The sequence below is a fragment of the Haliotis cracherodii genome, unplaced genomic scaffold (assembly GCF_022045235.1).
Source record: "Haliotis cracherodii isolate W230 unplaced genomic scaffold, xgHalCrac1.p SCAF_2, whole genome shotgun sequence".
Taxonomy (NCBI): domain Eukaryota; kingdom Metazoa; phylum Mollusca; class Gastropoda; order Lepetellida; family Haliotidae; genus Haliotis; species Haliotis cracherodii.
This window is the reverse complement of record NW_027266275.1, coordinates 65,789,955-65,816,492: the sequence shown is the minus strand read 5'-3', so window position 1 is coordinate 65,816,492 and position 26,538 is coordinate 65,789,955. Positions and strand designations below refer to the sequence as shown.

At 41.9% G+C, this 26,538-nt stretch overlaps 1 protein-coding gene across 2 annotated transcripts; it reads left to right on the top strand.

The window, feature by feature from the left end:
* Positions 1-316: 316 nt before the first annotated feature.
* LOC139468379 (myosin heavy chain, striated muscle-like) lies at positions 317-26,538 on the top strand. 2 transcript variants are annotated; one of them, XM_071250306.1, is made up of 38 exons: positions 317-648; positions 1,170-1,313; positions 2,513-2,669; positions 2,886-2,913; positions 3,230-3,332; positions 3,664-3,756; positions 5,026-5,089; positions 5,825-5,923; positions 6,541-6,644; positions 7,164-7,296; positions 8,300-8,418; positions 8,633-8,782; positions 8,961-9,131; positions 9,252-9,431; positions 9,874-10,000; positions 10,668-10,729; positions 10,952-11,039; positions 11,220-11,337; positions 11,657-11,914; positions 12,261-12,726; positions 12,833-13,042; positions 13,449-13,594; positions 14,560-14,650; positions 15,555-15,611; positions 15,805-16,058; positions 16,386-16,464; positions 16,572-16,817; positions 17,777-17,973; positions 18,220-18,352; positions 18,593-18,809; positions 19,517-19,757; positions 20,605-20,797; positions 21,329-21,589; positions 22,607-22,846; positions 23,397-23,597; positions 24,170-24,322; positions 24,711-24,734; positions 26,035-26,125. In XM_071250306.1, exons 1-37 carry the CDS (start codon positions 454-456, stop codon positions 24,711-24,713), a joined length of 5,781 nt encoding a protein of 1,926 aa, XP_071106407.1. In that variant the 5' UTR covers positions 317-453; the 3' UTR covers positions 24,714-24,734; positions 26,035-26,125. The 2 variants fall into 2 exon arrangements, with proteins under 2 accessions (XP_071106407.1, XP_071106405.1); XM_071250304.1 differs by lacking the exon at positions 24,711-24,734 and having other exon boundaries at positions 26,035-26,538.

The window sequence follows — 26,538 nt, the reverse complement described above, 5'->3', positions numbered from 1 at the left end:
TAATCGAGGCTGGACCAGAATATCCAGTGATTGACATCAAGAGCATCGTTCCATGCAATTGGGATACCATGACATGCATCAACCAAGTCAGCGAGCCTGACCACCCGATCCCGTTAGTCGCCTCTTACGACAAGCATAGTCGCCTTTTACGACAAGCATGGGTTCCTGAAGACTCTTCACCGGATCTTCACGGGTCTTATAGAGAGTGCATACACAAAATATATGATTTATTTTGTGAAATAACAAATATCATTCATCATCTACTTGTGATAATTATATTATCCGTATTAACAACACTTCATTTTTTCTTCCCCAGCTAGGCTATCTAGGGCTGTTCTGCTCGACTTCAGTTGGCCTGGTGAACACCTTGTGTTGTCCATCATCTTCAGGCAAACTCCCGATTTCGGGTTGCTGTAATTTTCGAGGAGCTTTGCCCCGAGTCCATCATCTAAAATGGCGTCCTACGACCCTAAAGACCCGGATATGTTGTATCTTGCTGTGGACCGCAAGAAAATGATGAAGGAAATGGTAACACCCTTTGACGGCAAGAAAGCTTGCTGGGTTCCTGATGAAAAGGAAGGATTCAGAGCTGCTGAAATCCAGAGCACCAAGGGAGAAGAGATCACCGTCAAGACAGACAAGCTGGATGTAAGCTCCCCAGTTTTTGCAAATATTTTACGTGCATTCCTTACAAGACAGGTGCCAAGTCCATAAACGACCTATTGACGTCAATGAACAACGTGGGCGAAAATAGTCATGAGCAAAAACCAGCTCAAACTCGCTGGCAGCCATGACACATAGTTTAGGCTAGGAAAGAAACTCCATATCTATTTCCTTCCTTTCGGATTTCATAGAACTAACATTAAAACCGGAATTTTTACCCTACAAAACCAAAATTGCAAAAAACAATTCCTTCACACGGCATTGAACACGTGGTGTATCATTGATTTTCAATGATCCATTCATATGATTTTCACCCCAAAATTGCATTTTACGCCCAATGTAATCTGTTCGACAGATAATCTAGACTGGAGTTGACGGTATATACTAAATGGACCCCAACGATCATGAGAAAACATCTTTAAACGTTTAACGACCTGAATTTGACATATTGCTATTGCTATTATTTCTATGGTAAATAACTCAATGTTTACATGTTTCGTCCTCAGGTCAAAACCTTCAAGAAGGATGACATCCAGTCGATGAACCCTCCCAAGTTCGAGAAGATCGAGGACATGGCCAACTTGACATACCTAAATGAGGCTAGCGTTCTCCACAATTTGAGGGCCAGATACGAAGCCGCCATTATCTATGTACGTTTTCGCCCCTCTGTACTTCTATTTAGGCAACATAATTAGATAAGCAGACCTCTACCGCTTTAGCCGCGAATTAATGTTTCAAGGTACAGGTCGATAACAGAAGACAGTTATATATATTTATATATTGGTGAATTAGAGAATGACCAACAAGCTACGAGGAAGAACGGTTTCACGAGGGTTAGATAGGCCGTAATTATATTACTCATTGACATTTTAAGGAAGTAAATGAAAACAAAAAGTATTAAATGTCAACCCCACAGATAAAAACTTCAATGAGGACACCGTGTTGTTCAATCTGTCAGCAGAAGGAGCTGGCATAACCAGTCTATTTTCCAGGCTTGACGGAAATAGCTGAACGTGAAAATGCCTGTTGTTCATATCCATTAGTGACGTCATGAACAATGTGCGTCGCCATATTGTATTTTTCTCAACGATGAAGCATTGTGACGTCTAATGACTTCAAATAACCAATCAGCTAAAATGCACCAATGCGGCCAGCATAGTCCGGCCCCTAGTATTCTGGACGGACGTTAACTATAGTGACTTGACAGAACGTTTCTATATGCCTATGGCTATTTGATTCGGACTATTTAAAATGGCTTCACAGGAAATAGAATATATAGAGAATCCACTCGAGTGTTTTTTGACATCAAGTATATCAACACGAATCGAAAAAAGGTGAAAACTCCGATTCTTGTCTGTTTACCTATTTTTCATCCAAAATCATGTTTCCAACTTGTTCAGTTTGTAAACAGTAATAGCCAGTCTTGAGAGTGAAAAGTACAGCTAACCAGCTTCAGTGGCAGAGAGATTAGTGATGTCATTTGATTGTGACGTCATGGTAACGATAACGTCACAATGGATTGCATTATGATGCAGTTACATTGTAGCAATATCTCCTTAGGAGATATCGCTTGATCTTACCCAATATAAGCGATATCTCCTGTGCATACCAGTGATGAATGATATAACCATTGCCCCAGTATAGTTTATGTATTGACTTTTCTTTTATAAGAGGGGCGGTCGGGTAGCCTAGTGGTTAAAGCGTTCGCTCGTCACGCCGAAGACCCGGGTTCGAATCCCGACATGGGTACAATGTGTGAAGCCCATTTCTGGTGTCTCCCGCCGTGATATTGCTTGAATAATGCTAAAAGCGGCGTAAAACCAAACTCACTCACTCACTCTTTTATCAGACGTACTCCGGCCTCTTCTGTGTCGCCATCAACCCTTACCGCCGTCTCCCCATCTACACCCCGTCCGTCGTGGCCAAGTACAGAGGCAAGAGGAAGACCGAGATGCCCCCTCACTTGTTCTCCATCTCTGACAACGCCTACCAGTTCATGGTGCAGGGTGAGTCGTCATCATTTGAAGCCTTTGATACTTTTTCATTCTAAATCTATTCGGTTTAATTGTTTAAAGATTAAAGACGTTGGATACATACCAAAGAAGGTTTCATACGTTCTTGTTGTTAAAAGACTTTTATTAAACAAGTTTATGCTTGAGAAAGAAGAAAAACACCCGACCGAACACTGCGCAGTAGCTTACAAGTAACTTTTCTTTCTGCAGATCGCGAGAACCAGTCTATGTTGATCACGTAAGTTTTAACCTGTGACCTTGACCTCCATTAAAAGTATTTCTATATAAAAAAAATAATGTGACAATGCATAACTCAAGCAAGCATGAACAGCGATCGGGGGTACGATGACATACAGTCATCCAAGTCAGACCAACATGTCCTGGTCCTTCGTTAGCATGGGACCTGGTGGTTCTCTGAGTCAGAATTCCCACAAGGAACACAATCTTAGGCAGCGTTCATTTTGTTAAGAGAGCCATGTACCATTAGGAGAGGGCGAGTTCTAGGTGTCCAGCAACTGAGCATGGTATTCAGGATGCTATCTGGATCATTACAGCGGCGAGTCTGGAGCCGGAAAGACTGAGAACACCAAGAAGGTCATCGCCTACTTTGCCCACGTCGCCGCTGCCGGTGGCAAGTCCGACGAAGATCAAAAGAAGGTTTGTAAAGCTAAAATAATATTCATATTTTAGATATATTATCATCGAGCATATATAATGTAAAACTTACGAAAATGAAAAACAACACCGAGAGAACCAGTCAAAAAAACAGAATTGAATAAACTTACAAATTGTCTTGTGACATAACGCTATATTGTTATACTTCAATTGAAATACGTATCAACCTATGCTGCTTATTAATATTAAACCAATACCATATTTGTATATTATCTGTATTAATTTCGAATATGTTTCTTTCACCCACCCCAATCACAAACCCTACACAAATCAATAACACGTGTACCACAACTCCCGACCTAACCCACAATAGGGTTCCCTCGAGGACCAGATCGTGCAGTGTAACCCTGTGCTGGAGGCGTACGGTAACGCCAAGACAACTCGTAACAACAACTCCTCCCGATTCGTGAGTATATTAGGGTTCGGTAATGTCCGCCATACCAACCCGAGGAATGACCCCGGCTCGATTCTGTTCAATCCCCGTTTAAGTTATCACCTACCTGTATTCAAAACTGAATATAAGAATTATTATTTAATCTAATTATTCTTTCTCTCACAATTTACCCTTTACTCATTATTTTATGGTTAATTCGAAATGCCACCCTTAATAACAAGCCCCAATTGGTTTATCCCTAATCAGCTTAACAAGTTAATATACCTTAACATATAAGACTATAAGACTTAACAAATAAGTTGAATAATTCACCTTCTAACAACACTTTTCTACGACATTGTTTCTTATCTTCGTCTAACAAGTGTTCCACCTTATTAATAGTGTGATCCTACCTTTACTTCCAAACTCAGACCTCATGGAGATGGACTTTGAGTGAGTCAACACTAAGACCATGCTCAGTGATGTAATCATGGTGCTTTTTCTTAACAGGAGTAAGTAATGCATACCTTGAGATGTGGGTGTTACATGGTGTACTCTAGACGTATCACGCTTTAGTCAAACATGTACTCAAGTTCTATTCGTATTAGTGTCAAGCATGCATATAGCTAGACAATATAGTCGGCTTGATAGGCACAGGATCTACATAGAACAGATAGCATGATATGAATAGGTAGGTAATGTGTGAATACCAATATATGCATCCACAAGGGTAAGCGATGTATGCACACCGCAAGGATCGGGTAGACAGCATATTTAGAATTTAGAGTGTGTCGCTGAAAAAATACCACATATGTGTTTCATTAGAACCGTAGTCCTATGGTACCTTTTATAGATATATATTGAACAAAGGTCCTATACTGTATCTTAGCATGATGCACGTTACTCTCCAGACTCCTTGGCATTCTGTTCTGTATACCGTAGCATTAGGACAAAGTTGCATCACCTGAAGGGTTGTGCCTCTCATATCATCTGTGAATAGGACTGTTATAATGTATTCAAAACATGCTGCTTCTTCCATGCTAATATTTACACCTAGTTGCATATGTCAAATGGCAATGACATATTTAATTGTTATCGATCAGTGAAATTGAAAGGTTGCTTTTCAGACCCATCTTGATCGGTAGGACATGTACTAGGTATTAAACGCTGAATATATTCCAACGTGTCTCCGTGAGTTCTACGAGACTATGGGTCATGTTTTACACATGCTTTAAATGACTTGCGCTTATGTGTTCGGAAACTGCCACTTGGTGTCACAGACATGTCATATATCATCTTCAGGGAAAGTTCATCCGTATCCATTTTGGTACCTCTGGAAAGATCGCCGGAGCTGACATTGAGACCTGTAAGTACCACATGGACAGGGCTGTAATGTCATTGTAATGTCATTGTTATGTCATTGTAATGTCATTGTTATGTCATTGTAATGTCATTGTAATGTCATTGTTATGTCATTATAATGTCATTGTAATGTCATTGTTATGTCATTGTAATGCCATTGTAATGTCATTGTTATGTCATTGTAATGTCATTGTTATGTCGTTATGTCATTGTAATGTCATTGTTATTGCATTGTTATGGCATTGTTATTTCATTGTAATGTCATTGTTATGTCATTGTTATGTCATTGTAAAGTCATTGTAAAGTTATTGTTATGAAATTGTAATGTCATTGAAGTCACGCATTTTAATCGCTCTGCTTAAAATCAAACGTGTAAATACGTAAGGATATTCATATTTGAATCTCTATCACAAAAAATAGTTTTAAAAACCTGGACAAATTCATTATGACAAAGGGACAATTGTTATGGCACCATTGAAATACCCTCTCCATCATGTGAAATGCTGATACAACACACTGGTATATGATGTGAACATCGTTTGTTGATGACCATCATCATTTGTATGCAGAGGTATGCTATACAGCCGACTCTCAATATCTCGAGTTGAAGGTAGAACACATTGTTCTAACCTTGGAGACGAACAGAGTGTGCAGGGTTTTATAGTGCACATCAATGTGAAGATGGTAACGTTAACATCTAGATGTACATGATGATTATTTATATTTTCTTGCCTACCAGACTTGCTGGAGAAGTCTCGCGTGACCTTCCAACAGTCCGCCGAGAGAAACTACCACATCTTCTACCAGATGTGTTCCAACGCCATCCCTTCAATCCCCGGTAGGTATTTACCCCCCTATTCACGTAGTATCTACCCTCCTATTCATTTAATATTTACCCTCCTATTCAAATTGCATTTAGCATCATATTCATGTAGTATTTACCCTCCGATTCACGTAGTATCTACCCTCCTATTCATTTAATATTTACCCTCCTGTTCATATAATATTTTCCCTTCTATTCATGTAGTATTTGCCCTTCTATTCATGTAGTATTCACCCTGCCATTCATGTAGTATTTACCCTCCTATTCACGTAGTATCTACCGTCCTATTCATTTAATATTTACCCTCCTATTCATATTGCATTTAGCATCCTATTCATGTAATATTTACCCTCCTCTTCATGTAATATTATGCCTCCTATTCATGTAATATTTACCCTCCTCTTCATGTAGTATTTACCCTCCTGTTCATATAATATTTTCCCTTCTATTCATGTAGTATTTGCCCTTCTATTCATGGAGTATTTAACCTGCTATTCATGTAGTATGTACCCTGCTATTCATGTAGTATTTACCCTGTTATTTATGTAGTGTTCATGTATCACGAAACATTGACTGCATGCGGCATCATTATCAAAACTACCACGTGTTTATTTAACGTCTTCCTTCCCCAGAGAAGATCCTGTGCACGCCTGACCCCGGTCTCTACTCCTTCATCAACCAGGGCACCCTCACGGTCGACGGTATCGATGACGTCGAGGAAATGAAAATTACAGATGTGAGTTAAAACATAGTCCCTTAAATATAAAACCAATGTCCAACCCAGGTTATTTTCTGGCCAACCTAGTACCTCTGCCAATTACATAAGTTCCAAACATTTAGATATTAAAAGTCGAGAACATTGATATAATCTCAAAATACGTGAAAACCTATTTTCATTTGCGTATTTATTCTTCTTCCAAAATTGTTGTTCGCTTCAACGTGCAGACAACTGGATCCAATAAGATGGCAGTAAAGATGCTGGGTTTTTTTATGATCTTTGATATTAAGGATATCCTTTATCACTCCTCCTTAATTATGAGAAACAATGTGTAAATATTGAAAAAACAATTTTTACTGGAACTTCCAAAACACATTTTTGTTTACAAACAAGAGTAAAGACTGGTCGCTTGATGCGCAAATTAACCCTGGCAATGATGTAATGCTAAGTTATCATTGCGCAAGAGTCTCAATTTGACCTCAGTCCTGTACAGAAAACCTTGTACATCCATTCATTATTGTACTATTGTGGTGACAGAGTTCCTACGATGTTCTTGGATTCACGGAGGTGGAAAAGAACAGCATGTACAAGTGTACTGGCACCATCCTCCATCTTGGTGAGATGAAGTTCAAGCAGAGAGGCGAACAGGCCGAGGCTGATGGAAGTGGAGGTATGACCGGTCATAGTTGTTATTGGGGCGGTCGGGTAGCCTAGTGGTTAAAGCGTCCGCTCGTCACGCCAAAGACCCGGGTTCGATTCCCGACATGGGTACAATGTGTGAAGCCCATTTCTGGTGTCCCCTGCCGTGATATTGCTGGAATATTGCTAAAAGCGGCGTAAAACCATACTCACTCACTCACTCACTCATAGTTGTTATTGTACATTTGCTCTATGAGTACACTGTTGTTTGTTTGTTTGTTTGTTTGTTGTTTAACACCGCACTAAGCATTATTCCAGCTGTATGACAGCGGTCTGTAAATAATCGAGTCTGGACCAGACAGTCCAGTGATTGACATCATGAGCATCGATCCACGCTATTGGGATACGATGACATGCGTCAACCAAGTCAGCGAGCCTGACCACCCGATCCCATTAGTCGCCTCTTACGAAAGGCATTGTCACCATTTACAGCAAGCATGGGTTGCTGAAGATCTATTCCACCCCGGATCTTCACGGGTCCTATGAGTACACTGAAACCCCTTTATTCTCGTGCGGTAGCATTCCGTGTGAAATCGTCCGTATTAACAAATTTCCAGATGAACGAATCTTGACTAATGTAAACAGTAAGCGTCCAATAGACGGATTTTTCTTGCGTAATGGGTTTCAATGTACATTTAATAGTGTGGAATAGCTTTCCAGATACATGTATATCAAAATATTTGTAAGATGGTATTGTTTTGATTTTATTTTTGTTTCGTTAAGCTGCGTGTGGATTCTGGGACATGAAAGGTCCTCAGTAAAACATGGTTGTCGAAAGTCGGCTACAATGAGGTGACACTGTGACACGTGGTTGTTTGTGTGTATTCGAAACCCAACGATGTGGGCAGCTGTTCACGATATCCACCACTAGTGTGCAAGTCCGTGACACAGCTGGACTATTGCTGACATGCTACTTTCGCTCTCTCACTGTTTCTTACAATTGGCCTTGACTAGTTTATACTCCTATCTTGCAGAGGCCGAAAAGGTATCCTTCCTGTTAGGTGTGAACGCCGGTGATCTTCTGAAGTCTTTGCTCAAGCCCAAAATTAAGGTCGGCGCCGATTACGTCACCCAGGGCCGTACCAAGGAGCAGGTATGTCGTCACGCCCATTTCAATATTTCTTATAATGTATAATATATATTCTTATATAAGACGTCACGCCCATTTCAATATTTCTTATAATGTATAATATATATTCTTATATAAGACTTGATTCTCACTCTTTTTCTGATTTGATAATATTTTGGAGTGACTACGGTATTTATGTGGTCAAAAACCGTATTTATGAACGTAAATATATTTCCAGGTGGTGAACTCGGTTAATGCCCTGGCTAAGTCTCTGTACGATCGTATGTTCAAATGGTTGGTCTTGCGAGTTAACATCACTCTCGACACAAAGAAGCCAAGGCAGTTCTTCATCGGCGTGCTGGATATCGCTGGGTTCGAGATCTTTGATGTAAGTTCAGCATAACTGAAACTATTTACGTAAAGATGCTATCAGAAACATTATCAATTATCCAAGTTATCCAAGTAAGCAGAACCTAAATGAATCCGAAAAAACGTGTTCTGTAATAAATCCTTGTTTACAACAAAATCCGATCGGTGTCCAATATAATCTGCCCTTTTGTGTACAGTTCAACAGCTTCGAGCAGCTGTGCATCAACTACACCAACGAGCGTCTGCAGCAGTTCTTCAACCACCACATGTTTGTGCTGGAGCAGGAAGAATATAAAAAAGAAGGCATCCAATGGGAATTCATTGACTTCGGCATGGATTTGCAGGCCTGCATTGAGCTCATTGAAAAGGTAGGACCACACATCCATGTTACGATAAATGTGACCCATGCCTTATGAACAAACACGAAAACAAGTATTTGATGACTAAAATAGCGTGACATTGATCTGTATCAATGTCTCTCGTTTCAGCCTATGGGTCTATTGTCCATCCTGGAAGAAGAGTGCATGTTCCCCAAGGCGTCTGACAAGACCTTCAAGGACAAGCTGTACACCAACCACATGGGCAAGTCTCCCAACTTCCTCAAGCCGGACAAGAAGCTCAAGGGAGGCGCCCACGGTGACTTCTGCCTGAAGCATTATGCTGGAACTGTGAGTTCTGTCACAAACTACTCTATGCGATACCCACTGTTGGGCGATCTTCCAAACATCTGCCATTTCGTATACCAACATAAGTACTAGTTGACTGATAGATAGTACACAAACAATGTAAGCATGACATTATTCTGCTTTTGGCAGAGTTATCTTGTGAAAATTGAAAGGGTTTTGTCGCTTCTATTTGAACTAGTTTACATGTTCTGATTTGGTTAGATGTATCATGATAATCCGTTTGGAAACAAACAAATCAATAGGCATCTCCAGTCACCATCGATTGTTGCGAAACAGAAAAACATGTTCTCACCTACTGGAAGCATCACGAGACCTAACAATTTGTTATAAATGTTCACTTCCGGTTACACATTGCTTGACTGTTATGAAGGGGAACCAAAAATTCGGGGTAATCGGAACTTAATCTCCCCTTTTCCCTCTTCAGGTGCCCTACAACATAACTGGCTGGCTGGAGAAGAACAAGGATCCCATCAATGAGACTGTAGTGGAACTGTTGTCTCACTCCAAGGAATCCCTGGTTCAGACCCTCTTCCCAGCGGCGGCTCCTGCAGGTGGGTAGTGAGTGAGTGAGTGAGTGAGTGAGTGAGTGAGTAGTGAGTGAATGAGTGAGTGCGTGAGTGAGTGAGTGAGTGAGTGAGTGAGTGAGTGAGTGAGTGAGTGAGTGAGTGAGTGAGTGAGTGAGTGAGTGAGTGAGTGAGTGCGTGCGTGCGTGCGTGCGTGCGTGCGTGCGTGCGTGCGTGCGTGCGTGCGTGCGTGCGTGAGTGAGTGAGTGAGTGAGTGAGTGAGTGAGTGAGTGAGTGAGTGAGTGAGTGCGTGCGTGCGTGCGTGCGTGCGTGCGTGCGTGCGTGCGTGCGTGCGTGCGTGCGTGCGTGCGTGCGTGCGTGCGTGAGTGAGTGAGTGAGTGAGTGAGTGAGTGAGTGAGTGAGTGAGTGAGTGCGTGCGTGCGTGCGTGCGTGAGTGAGTGAGTGAGTGAGTGAGTGAGTGAGTGAGTGAGTGAGTGAGTGAGTGAGTGAGTGAGTGAGTGAGTGAGTGAGTGAGTGCGTGCGTGCGTGCGTGCGTGCGTGCGTGAGTGAGTGAGTGAGTACGCCCCAAATCTCAGCAATATCAATGCGGACTACACAAAAAATGAGTTTTTTACGCATGTTACCACTAAAGTATAGATGTTACAGTTTGTCAGTGTCGCTTTTTTTAATAAATATGAATTCATATTGATTTCAGAGGGAGGCGGTGGTAAGAAGAAGAAGAGCTCAGCTTTCCAGACTATTTCTGCAACCCACAGGGTAAGTTATCATCATTTATTAGAACAAGGCCCTTTAATGCCCGATGTACGTACACCGCTGGTATTTGTATTCTACACATTTGTGTGTATATCGTCAGTTACATTGCGAATCTTTAAAAGAACCAATGAACTATGGAATACCGTGCATATGTGAACCTTCAGATAATTAGCAGTGCAAAGTTATATTATTCATTGACATCAACTTTTAACTTGTTTTTTACAGGAGTCTCTGAACAAGTTGATGAAGAACTTGTACAGCACTCACCCCCACTTCGTGCGTTGTATCATCCCCAATGAACTTAAGCAGCCAGGTAAGAAAAAATATTCCATTTTGTTACTGTGATGCTATAGTGTTTAATATGTGTGTGAGAGAGAGAAAGAGAGAGAGAGAGAGAGAGAGAGAGAGAGAAAGAGAGAGTGAGAGAGAGAGACAGAGAGAGATCATATCGTTTAGTTGAAATCACTGCATGTATTTGCATCTATTGTTACAGGACTGATTGATGCTGCTCTTGTGCTCCACCAGCTTCAGTGTAACGGTGTACTAGAAGGTATCCGTATCTGCAGAAAGGGATTCCCCAGCAGAGTTATATACTCTGAGTTCAAACAGAGGTATGGAACCCTGATTTACATCCACTCCACTCAGTATGTAACAAACACTGATAAATATAACGAAAACCGGATTTTGCAAATATAATTCCAATCCCCTGGGAGTGTTGAAAAAATTAATGTACATACCTAACTGATATTGAGTGTCTTCGTTATATATCAAGTGACTATATATACTAGATGATACGAAATAGAAGTTAAATTCGCGCTAAGGACATTTTCAAGATTCCAATTTCTTCATCACTAGCTGTACAATTTCGCATCAATAGGACTGCTGGTAATGCCCTGTGAACAACATGATGGGAGACCATTTGTCTTGCAGATACTCCATCCTGGCTCCTAACGCCATCCCCCAGGGTTTCGTCGAGGGCAAGGTCGTATCTGAGAAGATTCTGCTGGCCCTTCAGATGGACACAGCCGAGTACCGTCTTGGCAATACCAAAGTCTTCTTCAAGGCTGGAGTCCTTGGTTACCTTGAGGATCTCCGTGACGAACGTCTGTCCGCCATCATCTCCATGCTGCAGGCCCACATCAGGGGTTACCTGATGCGTAAATCGTACAAGAGGCTCCAAGACAAGAGGTTAGTTACGATCAGAGGGTAGAGGCTTTTTTGCATAGCCCTTGCTATTGTTACAGGTTTGAGAGAAACCAATCTCACTCACGTTCTTTCAAGTAAGATGTAACATTATTGAATTATGAAACTTCATGTCGCCTCTGTGCATCAGTCGAAAGTGCATCTCTGTTCACACAAATGTGAATTGATATGGGGTAAGGTGAGATCGGCATATGAATCCAAACCTTCCAGTGTCGTTGTTGTATACTTGAATGCTGAAGCTGATCCACTAATGTCAGACAGACAGACTAATGTCTTCTTCTTCTTCTCCAATATCAGTTTACATCTATAATGACAATAAGTTTTCTTTCAGAACTGCCTTGTCAGTGATTCAAAAGAACATCCGTAAATGGCTGGCCATGAGGAACTGGCTCTGGTGGAGATTCTACACCAAGGTCAAGCCCCTCCTGAACATTGCACGTGCCGAGGACGAGATGAAACTGAAGGAAGAAGAACTTGCCAAATGCAAGGACGAACTGTCCAAGGTCACTCAGAGAGGAAAGGAACTCGAGGAACAGAACGTTGACCTTCTCCGGCACAAGAATGACCTGTTCCTTCAAGTGCAGTCTCAGGGTGACACTCTTTCCGACCAGGAAGAGCGGATTGAACAACTTGTCACGCAAAAGGCTGACTTTGAACAGCAGCTGAAGGATTTGGAGGAACGTCTTTTGGATGAGGAGGATGCAAACGCAGATGCGTCAGAGCAAAGGAAGAAGTTTTTAGAACAAATTGAAGGTTACAAGAAAGATATAACAGACCTTGAGGGTAGCCTTGCAAAGGTAATTATGTGTTCTGAAACGATATATTGTGCTCAATGATGTATTAATGTTAACACTGCGTACGTATGCTTTTAGAGCCATTTTGAATAAATGATATTTGTATTAGGCTGAACAAGAAAAACAGACCAAAGACAACCAGATAAAGACACTCCAGGATGAGATGGCAGCTCAGGACGAACAGATCGCCAAGATGTCCAAGGGAAGAAAGGATCTCGAGGACACGCACAAGAGGACCCTGGATGATCTTCAGAAGGAGGAAGACAAGGTCAATCACCTCAACAAACTAAAGCAGAAACTTGAGGGGACACTTGATGAGGTGAGTCAATGATGTGGTTTATTCAATAACACCTACAGTCCCTTTGGCTGGAAATGAGAACGATGAATTGTAAAATAATTCAAAATCGGGAATAGCCTCTTAAATATCAATACAATACACGGCCATGTGTACCATGTATCCAACAATATCTGCTGTTTGTTATGCAAAATGCGAGAGTACCCTGCCCCATCGGTGGCACCTGTCTCAAATACATGCAAAGGCAAGTCAATTGTTCACCTGAAAGATAGTACTTTCTGAGTGTCCCCTGTCGTGGTATTGCTGGAACATTGCTTAGAGTGCTGGAAAACCATACTAACTCACTCTATCGGTCTGTTCTGGTTGAATATATACATATGCATATAAATGCATCATATGGATGCTAATTCCCTGTGTCTCCATGCTATAGTTGGAGGATAATCTGGAGCGCGAGAAAAAGGTGAGAGGTGATGTTGAGAAAGCCAAGAGGAAGGTGGAGCAGGACCTAAAGGCATCGAATGAGACTATAGAAGACCTTGACCGGGCAAAGAGGGAACTTGAAGAGGCAGGCAGAAAGTATGTCCTACAGAACTAAGCAAATAGTGTTAAACAACGTGACACAACTAAGATGTCAGTACCTGTCCAGTTTGGTTCTAACAACCATCTTAATCCTATCGACGACCTTGGTATTGACAGTGTCAGAATAGGATATGTTACACGATTATTCTGGTTTTGCTCTATAAATGATACTAAGGTAGACACAATTTTATGGACAACAACTTATAATACTGTAATAAGTGACGTTTCGGTAAAGATCTTTATACCGTCATCAAGCAAGACCGAATGAGGGACATTGTACAGAATGTATATAGTAGGTGGAGGATTAACAGTAACAACAATTGCATACATGAGTAGGTTGGTTGGTTGGTTGGTTGTTTAACGCCGCACTCAGCAATAGTCCAGCTATATGACAGCGGTCTGTAAAATAATTGAGTCTGGACCAGACAATCCAGTGATTAATATCATGAGCATCGATCCACGCAAATGGGATCGATGACATGCATCAACCAAGTCAGCGAGCCTGACCACCCGATCCCGTTAGTCGCCTTTTACGACAAGCATAGTCGCCTTTTACGACAAGCATAGTCGCCTTTCACGGCAAGCATGGGTTGCTGAAGACCAATTCTACCCCGGAATCTTCACGGGTCTACAAGAGTAGCTATAACATGAGTAAGAGTTGACAACAGAAGGATAATACTGTCACGACACGATGGACAGAGAACACATAGGTGGAGGCCAATGGGACATGAAGCCACATAAACAGGTTTAGTGATGCTTGGTTTAAGGATCTATACCGAAATGTCGCTTATCACAGCATTAAAGAAGTTGTTATCCATAAAATTGTGTCAACCTTGTCATCTGTCAACTTCTAAGTAATGCCTTTCAAACAATTTATAAATGATAATGTTAACATTTACGGACCTTGGTAATCTTTGTTCAGTAAAATAGTTTAAGACAATGCTGAATGATTCTTGTTAAAGGAAGGACCAGCAGATCAACAGCCTCAACTCCAGATTGGAAGAAGAACAATCCTTAGTTGCTCAACTCCAGAGGAAGATCAAAGAGCTTCAGGTAGAAACCGCCATTATATCTTGCAACATGAGACTTGTCATGTAAAGAAATATTATTGCATTTAACTTTAATTTGTTCATTCATGTTTTGGTTACAGTTCACCTAACATTTTTTATTTTTTTCTGTAACAGTAAAAAAGAATATACACTGATTCTTACCATGTAAAACGGAGAACACAATTGATTTCAGACGATGAATCGGTTATATATACGTAAGTTTGGGACCATTGAAGCGTGACCATACCCTTGTTTTGCCCATCCAATCAATGTTTATCCTTCTAGATATTATCTGTTCAAAACATCCTTCCCAAATTAATGACTCCAAAACAATTAAACAATTTGCCCATATTAATTACGTCTTGCATCCCCCAAGTATTCCCTCAGAACACAAAATCCCACACTTGACTATATGTTCTTGTTGAAACGTTGCCTTCATTGTATATTCCTCCAAACCACCACAATAATAATTCTCAATCCTTCAGGTGAGACACACATTTCCACTATTTTCCATCCCGATTGAAGTTATCCAATTGTCCTATCTGAATACCTTATTACCCCCTCCTTGTACTAAGTCCAGCACTCTTCAACGAAGCCTTCTCCCACGAGGAAGAACCACTGTCCTGATATAAATAATTAAGCATTCATAATTGTGATAACTCATTTCAACATATATTCATATTCATATTCAACGTATACATTACAGGAACCCTGGCCATTTCTTTATATCTATGTTTGCTTATCTGTTGCCAATATCCATCTAAATCGAAAGTGCCAATTGTCATGGTAACGTAATATCACTCTTGAGCAAAGGACATGTTCATATTCTGATATAGTGGGCGGTGATTAAGAGATTGATCGATGTGTCGTGAATGAACAATAATTCACCATAAATTGATGCTTGACAGGCCCGTATCGAGGAGCTTGAGGAGGAATTGGAGGCTGAGCGATCTTCCAGAGCAAAGGTCAGTAGCAGCCAGATTGCTAAAATCACGCTAATCCTATACCTGGACAATTTGTCAGAAATAGTGTTTATTATTCATATAATTGAATAGATACAACATGTAATACCGTTGACAACAAACGTACTGGTCAGTCTGTTTCAATCTAATCGCATGTATTAGATATTTGATTGTCTGATTTGTCCCTTTCCAACAGTCTGAGAAACAGAGAAATGATTTGTCTCGAGAACTCGAGGAGATTGGAGAACGTTTGGACGAAGCTGGTGGAGCCACTTCCGCTCAGGTGGAACTAAACAAGAAGCGTGAACAGGAGCTCCTGAAGCTCCGTCGTGACCTTGAGGAGTCCACCATGCAACACGAGGCTCAGGTATCTACACTCCGCAAGAAGCAAACTGACGCTACCAACGAGCTCAGTGAGCAGGTCGATCAACTGCAGAAGGTCAAGAGCCGGTAATTAATAACAATGATTGGTTCCTTACATTGATCCTTAAAATCAGTAATTGATTTTATTTTGTTCATGATTTAATGATGTAGCGATAGTGGAGTGCTTGTGTTGTGTGTTAAGCATTACACTAATGTCTAAAAAGAACGAGCATTGTTCACTGCAGTCATACAGGAACCTTGCAATAGCCTAATAGTAAAAATGATGGCTCCTCAAGTCGAAAGCCCGGGTTCAATTCTCAACAAGGTGTCACTGTGCAAAGCACATTATAGCATCACATGCTACGATGTTATATCGATGTTAGGGTTGGATACATTCTGACACTGTAATTTCAGTCTGGAGAAGGAGAAAAACCAGATGAAGGGAGAGATCGACGACTTACAAAATCAGGTCGAATATGTCAAGAAAAACACTGTAAGTTCTTTTCTTTCTTATATGTTGGTCAATGCAGCGACAGCTTCTCTAACCCAAATATGTATCCTAGTAATGTATTAAGACTTCCAAACTATTCTAATCACCAGGGCATGTCCACCAAGCTTTCGAAACAGATGGATAACCAGCTGTCAGAACTAAACTCCAAGATCGAGGATGGTCAACGACAGATCAGTGACCTCCAAAGCCAGAAGAACCGACTCCAGAACGAGGCTGCTGAGACAACTCGTCAGCTGGAGGAGGCGGAACACAAAGTCAGCCAACTCACTAAGGACAAGAATGGACTGCAGAATGCACTCGATGATACCAAGAAAAGCCTGGAGGATGAGACTAGAGTAATACATCATTTACAAATTCCTTTGATTATAATCATTCATAGTGTTCTGGATACCTACACTGGTTTCAGGGGCGCTTTAATGGCAATAATACTTATGAGAACTAATAGAACAGTGCTAAAGTAGATGTCAGTGCGATTTCAATACAATAAACTACGGTTATAACAAACACGCTTATAACGAGCTGACTGATATAATGAACTTACTTTTTTGGTCCCGACTATTTGCTGTAGTTATGCTGTATATATGCTTATAACGAACTACGGTTATTATGAACTAAAATTAGTGGTCCCTTTGAGTTCGTTATAACCGTAGTTTACTGTATGTCTGAAAGTCGATAAAAAAGGGTTCCATTGCATCAGATTGGCATCGTCCCAAAGTTGTAAATACAGTAAACTACGTTTATAACAAACACGCTTATAACGAGCTGACCGAATATAACGAACTTACTTTTTTGGGCCTGGCCTTTTGTTGTATATATGATGTATATATGCTTATAACGAACTACGGTTATTATGAACTAAAATTAGTGGTCCCTTTGAGTTCGTTATAACCGTAGTTTACTGTCTGTCTGAAAGTCGATAAAAAGGGGTTCCATTGCATCAGATTGGCATCGTCCCAAAGTTGTACATAAAGTAAACTACGTTTATAACGAACACGCTTATAACGAGCTGACCGAATATTACGAACTTACTTTTTAATCCCGGCCTTTGTTGTATATATGCTGTATATATGCTTATAACGAACTACGGTTATTATGAACTAAAATTAGTGGTCTCTTTAGGTTCGTTATAACCGTAGTTTACTGTAGATCCATCGTTACATCGTATTGTTTTGTTAATTTGAAGATAGCGTATTGTCAAAAGGGAAAATGGATCCCATGTTGTGAAAGGATGATAGTGTTATGTGACAACAGTAGTTAAACAGAAGTATCATCTACCTTCACCTCGTCTGTGCAGGCTCGCCAAAAGCTCCAGAGTGAGGTCCGCAACCTGAAAACCGACTTGGACGCATCTCGTGAGCAGCTTGAGGAGGAGCAGGAATCCCGCTCTGACCTTCAGAGGCAGCTGTCCAAGGCAAATGCCGAGGCTCAAAACTGGAGGTCAAAGTTCGAGAGCGAAGGACAAGCCCGCACAGAGGAGCTGGAGGAGGCTAAGTGAGCACATTTCACAATAACATTAATGTCTTTATGAAGCTACTTCTTGTGATTCGGGTGCAATCCAAGGAAGGTGGTATGGCGTGGTGGAACGGTGTTGATTTCTCAGTGTTTGTGACATAGCGGCGCTATGAAACGCTTCTACAGTTTCAGGACATGTTTGTAGACACGTGTTTGATACTTCAAAAGTCAAAAGGCTTAAAAGATGTTTTCGGAAACCGATAATAATGAAATTTTGTGTTACAGACGTCGTCTGCAGTCTAAACTCAACGAGGCTGAGCAGAACCTTGAAACTGCTAACGGCAAGATCAACGGCCTTGAGAAGTCGAAGTCACGTCTTCAGGGAGAACTTGAGGATCTCATGGTCGATGTCGAGAGAGTGAGTCTGAGAAGGCGTTAACTGATTTCATTTTAACCGAGCTAAACTGATACCAGTGATTCACAGTTCATACGCATTATTCATGTTATTATATTAATAGTTTATACCTACATATGTGGCATGGTCATTGTAAAGTTGGTCCTTTAACACACTGGTATTTTACATACCTATATGTCAGACCATAAATAAAGTTAAATTTTAATATTTATTAAAAGCCCTAACTTAATCTCTACTCCACAGTCGAACGCTAACGCCAACTCGCTGGAGAAGAGGCAGCGTTCCTTTGACAAGACTCTTGCCGAGTGGCAGTCTAAGGTGAAGGACCTCCAGTCGGAGCTCGAGGAGTCCCAGAAGGAGTCCCGCGGTTACTCTGCTGATCTGTTCAGAGTCCGCGCGTCCGTGGACGAAGCCAATGATTCCATCGAGGCGCTCAGAAGGGAGAACAAGAACCTCAGTGGTGCGTAGTAGTGGATACAGTGGCAACTCTTTGGTGAAATGATGTAAAATGCAAACATGATAAAAACGGAAAGCAGCTACACATATAGTCTTTATTCATTATGTATCGTAGGCCACAGGCCCATTATACATTACAGAGTATACAGTGAGAGAGAAACATTATAATACAAAATTTTAGGTGATTTACACAAGACGTAGTTTCATTGTTTTATAAATGAATACGGATAGATTTTGAATGATTATTACATTATTTGATGCCATTAAAATATTAAACGTATGTATGGAGGGGTACAGGTAAATCTTTTTGGGTATATATTTTCGTCTTAAATGTACATATCGATCACAAATTATTAAAAAATGAAATTCGTCTTCAATTTGATTTTGATTGCAAGCCAGACACAACATTTCCGATTTTAACTTTTTTATACCCCCAGTCTCAGTTCGGAGCTGGTGGGAACAGCATCTAAATTGCGCGGCTGATAAATTTCAGTTCTAAATACCTGACACCTGGGCTCTGTTACAATACGACTGTCATAAGACGTTAGGCCTACGGTCGCTTTATAGAACTTGGCTCTGACACATCCGATTTCGAGACAATGGGGTTCGACTGTATATGATATTTCAAACAGATTCTGCATGTGTGCAGTTTGGGAATAGCATTATAAAAGTGATTACGAGGATCAGTTACAACGTGTTCTGTCTGTGCAGACGAGATCCATGACCTGACGGACCAGTTGTCTGACGGAGGCCGCAGTGTGCACGACCTGGACAAGGCCCGCAAACGTCTCCAGATGGAGAAGGAGGAGCTCCAGGCAGCCCTGGAGGAGGCGGAGTCCGCACTGGAACAGGAAGAGTCAAAGGTCGTCCGTGCGACGCTCGAGGTAGCCCAGGCGCGTGCTGATACTGACAGAAGACTTCATGAGAAGGATGATGAATTTGAAAACACACGGTTTGTATTTACGTTTTTCGGTATTAAGGGCGCTTGGATAAAAATAAAACGTCAACGCCAGAAAACAATTAGTTTCTTTTTCCGAAATAGATTCGATTGGGCGTAAAAGACAAAACAGTGGTGAACATTATATGAATGGATCAATGATAATCAGTGATGACACCAGGTGTTCGCGAAAGGGGTATGCGTGCCCTGCTGTACCGGAAGCTCGTCATCTGCATAAGAAAAGTTAACATGAGGGCTGAAATAATCGCCCATCGCACCCAAGGCATGGGTACAGTGTGCTTATCCAATATCGGTGTTGTCCCCAGCTTGCTTGAAATACCCTACTCTCGAATTCACCCTCTCATCTTTTGTTGGGGTTACAAACTGAATAAGGGGTTGTCTCTACTAATTGCCCTTTGTCCAGAAGCATTAGTATTTTCATTTTAAAGTCAATCGACAGCCTTCACTAAAAAGAAACTTTTTATGAAGTAGTGTTTTGAAACGCCATGTAGTGTTCATACCTAGCTTCCTACTAAAAAGGGGCGATCGGGTGGCCTCGTTGTTCAAGCGTTCGCGGGACACGCTGAAGACCCGGGTTCGATTCCCGACTTGGGTACAATGTGTGAAGCCCATTTCTTGGGTCCCCCGCCATGATATTGCTGGAATATTGCTAAAAGCGGCGTAAATCCACACACACTCACTCATTCCTACGAAAAAACAACCACCACCAGAAAAACTACTGTAAACAGGGCCCTGTCATTTGGAGGCCAGATCCTAGGTGGTAGTGCTGGTCAGTTGATGGTTGTCTTCTTACATCTGCTCCTGCGAACATTTACAACTGTGCCTTGTGTGTTTTGGACAGCCGCAACCACCAGCGCGCCCTCGACTCCATGCAAGCCAGTATGGATGCCGAGGTGAAGGGCAGGGCCGAGGCCATGAGGATCAAGAAGAAACTGGAAGGCGACATCAACGAGTTGGAGGTGGCTGTTGATGGCGCAAACAGAGGCAAAGCTGATGCTGAGAAGAACGCCAAGAAATACCAGCAATTTGTTAAGGTAAGACAAGGCACAGGCACCACTGTCTTTGATTATATCCGGTCTGCATATGTTCTTGTTGCATAGAAAGTTTAGACACGTGTGAGATACACGATATTATAAACGAATATACAGTAAACTACGTTCATAACGAACACGCTTATAACGAACTGAGCGATATAACTGAGCGATATAGAGAGAGAGAGAGAGAGAGCGAGCTAGAGAGAGAGTGAGAGAGAGAGAAAGATAACGAGATAACGAACTACGGTTATTACGAACTAGGATTAGTGGTCCTTTGAGGTCGTTATTAACGAACACACTTATATCGAACTGAGCGATATAACGTCCTGGACATTTGTATATATATATATATATATATATATATAGAGAGAGAGAGAGAGAGAGAGAGAGAGAGAGAGAGAGATAACGAACTACGGTTATTACGAACTAGGATTAGTGATCCTTTGTGTTCGTTATAGCCGTAGTTTACTGTATATTCTCTTGTCCGAGATAAGTAATGTCACGATGCCTAACCAATTGACATCTCTTCAGGAACTCGAGGTAGCCGTGGAGGAGGAGAAGCGCAAGGTTGATGAAGCCCGTGATACTGTCAACACGACCGAACGCCGCTTCAACAGCCTCAACGGAGAGCTCGAGGAACTTCGTTCAGCACTCGATTCTGCTGATCGGGCCCGCAAGGGAGCTGAGAACGAGCTCATGGACGCAAACGACCGCGTCAACGAACTCGCTGCACAGGTGCAATCTGTGTCGGGCCAGAAGAGGAAACTGGAAGCTGACATTACTGCCATGCAGGTTCGTCAATACATGCATGTGGTCTCACGTGGGCATGTATCGTGGTTGATCATTCCTATTGGCCAGATTGTTCAGCGTATGCCTTGTCACGTGATTAATCAGTTATTGAGACTATATGAGCGGAAGTACATGGAAAATAAAGGGCACTCGTCGATTGTTACGAGGACTTGTTAAGAGACATTTCCTTGTATTGAAGAACATGAAGTACGGGGGGCACGGGTGGCCCAGTCGTCGTAGGCGCCGCGATTCGCTGTGAAGAGTTGCGTCCCTTGGGAATGCCAGAAACCTATGATTGTGGGTTCAAATCCCGGTTCGCCCCAATTATATTTCTAGGTTTGTCAGCACCATACCCGTGCTTGTGGGTTTCACCGAAGTGGTTAACGTCTGAGACATGCATCACTTCGGGCTTTCCTCCCACGTTAAGGTGACACGCCGTGATATAACTGGAATACTGTTAAAAGCGGCGTTAAACCCAACTCACTCACTCAGTACCGATCATTCCTATTAGTCAGCTGATTCCTCGTGGAAATAAATGACAGACCATACTCTGAAATAATAGTTGAGAAATAATAAAGGTGCAGCTTACCTGAAGAAACAATATTATGAAGAATTGTTTTATTTAATCCGCAAGATTATTATTCAGTGTGGAAAAATATATTTAAAAAACAAATATGGAAATTGGTCTTATTTGTATGTTACTGTAATACTGGACCCGTGAAGATCCGGGGTAGAATAGGCCTTCAGAAACCCATGCTTGCCATAAAAGGCGACTATGCTTGTCGTAAGAGGCGACTAACGGGATCGGGTGGTCAGGCTCGCTGGCTTGGTTGATGCATGTCATCGATCCAAATTGCGTGGATCTATGCTCATGATGTCAATCCCTGTATTGTCTGGTCCAGACTCGATTATTTACAGACCGCCGTCATATAGCTGGAATATTTCTGAATGCGATGTTAAACAACAAACAAACAGACTGTAATACTGATTGGCTATTAATACGGCTTGGTCACCATGCAGTCTGACATCGAAGAATTGAGTACCGAGGTCGCTAAGGCAAACGAGGCCGCGACCCGGGCTGCTGCTGACGCCACCCGCATGGTGGACGAGCTTCGCCAGGAACAGGATCATAGCATGCAGATTGAGAAGGTCAGGAAGGGACTCGAGGCTCAGGTCAAGGAGCTACAGACTAACCTGGACGAGGCAGAGTCGCAGGCCCTCAAGGGAGGCAAGAGGACTCTTGCTAAGCTGGAACAGAGGGTAAGTGATGAGTCTGCTTTAGGGTTTATTGATGAGTGCTTCTTGTACAAAACTGTTTACATCAATTCGTGGATAAAACATAGCAATGGTTATCGTAACGTATCAGTGCGAATGAATAATTGTATCAAAGAGTGTTCTGAGCAAGTGGGCACGTCTGTAGAACGTCTATGAAAAACAAGGAACAGAAGCAGCATCAGTGTATTCTTTGAAAACGTTCAAGATGAACCTTCATACGTGGTACATCCGGGGGGCGATGGGGTAGCCTAGTTGTTAAAGCGTTCGCTTGTCACGCCGAAGGCCCGTGTTCGATTCCTCAATGTGTGAAGACCATTTCTGGTGTCCCCGGCCATGATATTGCTTGAATATTGCTAAAAGCGGCGTATAACCATACTCGTTCGCTTGATACATCCGAAGGCAGAAGCAAAGCTTTTTAGTGATGATGGTCATATATGTACCATGCGTTTTTATGGCCGTTGTTATAAACTAGTAGTTGATTAACTCGAATTACTCCACATCCTTGCTTAAACTGTACTTTCTGAATGATGCACAGGTCCAGGAGTTGGAGACTGAACTTGACAGCGAACAGCGCCGCCACGCGGACACCCAGAAGAACATGCGCAAGGCCGACAGACGTCTTAAGGAGATCGCGTTCCAGGCTGACGAGGACAGGAAGAACATTGAACGCCTTCAAGATGTCATCGAACAACTGAACGGCAAGATCAAGACATACAAGCGCCAGGTGGAAGAGGCCGTAAGTTTCATTCTTCGCGTAAATGGTGTAGAGTTGCATTCCCTAGTCAAGCCAGGATCCGCTGATCACAGGATTCGCTGTGATTATGTTTTTTTGGATTGTCATCCACCACTGTTCACAACTTGTATGATAGTAAGCTGTCTCGCCGTCTACGACCTGTCAGTGAGTCTGATTATCTCACTGGTCACTACCTGTATGTGAGTCTGATTGTGTAACTGTTGACTTCCTGTATGTGAGTCTGATTGCGTTTGTGTACTTCCTGTAAGTGAGTCTGATTGTGTTTGTGTACTTCCTGTATGTGAGTCTGACTGTATCACTGTTTACTTCCTGTATGTGAGTATGATTGTTACTGTTTACTAGCTGTGAGTCTGATTGTATCACTGTTTACTTCATGTATGTGTCTGATTGTATCACTGTTTACTTCCTGTATGTGAGTCTGATTGTGTCTCTGTTTACTTCCTGTATGTGAGTCTGATTGTGTCACTGTTTACTTCATGTATGTGAGTCTGATTGTGTCACTGTTTACTTCATGTATGTGAGTCTGATTGTATCTGTTTACTTCCTGTTTACAGGAGGAGATCGCTGCAGTGAACCTGACCAAGTTCCGCAAGGTTCAGACAGAGCTGGAGGACGCCGAGGAACGGGCGGAGTCGGCCGAGACCACCATGAACAAACTGCGCGCCAAGTACCGCAGTTCGGTCTCCATGGCAGCCAATTCGTCCAGCGTGAGTACAGGCAACACAACTAGCGTTCGCTGACGAATACACAAAGTTAGAACAACAACAAAATTACGTCCATGAACCTTTATGTCCTGGAGTAACATAATTCCATCAATCACATCGAGGAACCAAGTCTTGAAAGTGTGGTTTTGGGTTCAATGAAAGTGTATCAAAGGGAAAGAGTTGGCAGATAAGATATTAGGTTAAACAAGCGGCACAGACAAACAAAGGTTTGACCAACATTTTGAATCACAACTTCATAAGATGGCAATTTTGTATTTAAACAACAAACAGCCATTGTGAACGTAGGTCTCCCGTGAAGAGTGTATGGTTGGATTATGGGTAAGACTTAATGGACGAGGGTAAGAATACATGATTGAAATTTTATTTACAGTAAATGAATCAACACATTTCGAGCGTAAGTGACTCGCCCACGTATCCGTTTCGTGTAGTAGTACCACAGTAGAAACGCTGATAGATGTCATTTAGCGCAAATCGCCTAACCTGCTTCTTAGCCACCTTAACACTATCGGAACCTGTAGGTTTGTAGCACCATGGATTAATTAAGAGTAACAATGATCCGTATTCTACAATATATGCCTCGTGTTGTGACGAGTTTGTATTTGTCCATAGTGCACACTGCACATTTATGCTTGAAATTATCCCATACGTATTAAAGTTGTAAAATAAGTTTTTGTTCAGTTCGCATGATAACATCATTTTTCACGTGACACTAACTGACGGGCAAAAGAAAGTATACACTTGAAAAGTGAATTTTACCATTAAATTACAAACCTTACTAGGCTGAAAGCTGTCACCGAACCACTGCAAACTTGAGGTCCTTAGCACAGCTAAGATACCCGTATCAAATGAATCACCATCGAATAACCTTTTCTTGTTTGTTTCACTTTAGCCACCAGCAAACATGGTGTATACTTTCTTTTGCCCGGCAATTTATGACAGATAACTTTGGAATTTACATTTTGGTACCAAAGCTGTCAAGTATGATCACAATAAACGCATCGGCTTAAATACTGACCTTATGATACCAAAAACGCATTGGTTTGATTTAAAAATTTTGCAGTAACGTTTCTAAAAGTAAATCGACTTTGTCATCGATCAAATATTACCCGAGAGTGACTCCGCTTCAAACTGGGTTGTCCATATATCTGTATGATGTCTCTGCGTTCATGGTACCCGTGAAGATCCGGGGTAGAGTGGGCTTTCAGCAACCCATGCTTGCCGTAAAAAGGCGACTATGCTTATCGTAACGGGATCGGGTGGTCAGGCTCGCTGACTTGGTTGATGCATGTCATCGATCCCAGTTGCGTGGATCGATGCTCATGATGTCAATCACTGGATTGTCTGGTACAGACTCGATTATTTAAAGACCGCCGTCATATAGCTGGAATATTTCTGAGTGCGGCGTTAAACAACAAACCAACCAACCAACTGCGTGCAGGGTTATCTTTAACTGTTATTTATCCACGATCATAAAACGTAAGCAGGTAGTATAGCGACCTGCTTCAAATTTAGCAAATTAAGCCTCTGTGGTCTGAAGCTGCTAGATGTGTGCTGTGTAAAGGGTTGAATTTGATCAGTGTGAGTCTCCACCATGCATATGTGTACCACCAGAGACCATATATCGGTACCAATGTACAGTGCGTTATCCTTTGTGCAATGCATTCGATTTTATCTGGTCTTTTCTCTTCTTTCAGAGAGGAAGTGTTGCTCGGGGACTAACATCTCACTCTTCTTACCTGTCCTCTACAATGTCCAATGAGAGTGAAGGCGATTTTTAGACAATAATCTATGCATTTTCTGTCCCAACCCCAACGCTCCAGTTGGACGCAGGAGGGGCGTTGGGAAACGCCCTCTTGTGCGTTCTGTCTGTGACTTCCTTTGGTTTCAAGGTTATTACGTCAAAATATTTGAGAAAATTGAAAAATTGAGAATTTGACCTTGGCCAAACATGGAACTGCTCTGCACTGCTAGTGATATTATTGTATTTATTAATATTGTATTTATTGTTATTCTGGCTCGTGTTAGACGGGCATGTACATGATGTTCAGCCTGAGGCTGTGAATAATGACCTCTCATTGGACAGATTCAGCACAACGAACGCTCATTCTATTGCTCTGTGGTATACGTTACTATAGTTACCAGTATATTCGTAGAGTGATGTAACGTCTCGGCAGTAATATACTTAATAAATGCTATCA

Coding starts and splice junctions, on each gene's coding strand:
- LOC139468379 (XM_071250304.1), top strand. CDS start 454: ATGGCGTCCTACGACCCTAAAGACCCGGATATGTTGTATCTTGCTGTG. Junction 5,090..5,824: donor CGGAGCTGACATTGAGACCT/GTAAGTACCACA, acceptor CTTGCCTACCAG/ACTTGCTGGAGAAGTCTCGC. Junction 14,651..15,554: donor GGAAGATCAAAGAGCTTCAG/GTAGAAACCGCC, acceptor GATGCTTGACAG/GCCCGTATCGAGGAGCTTGA.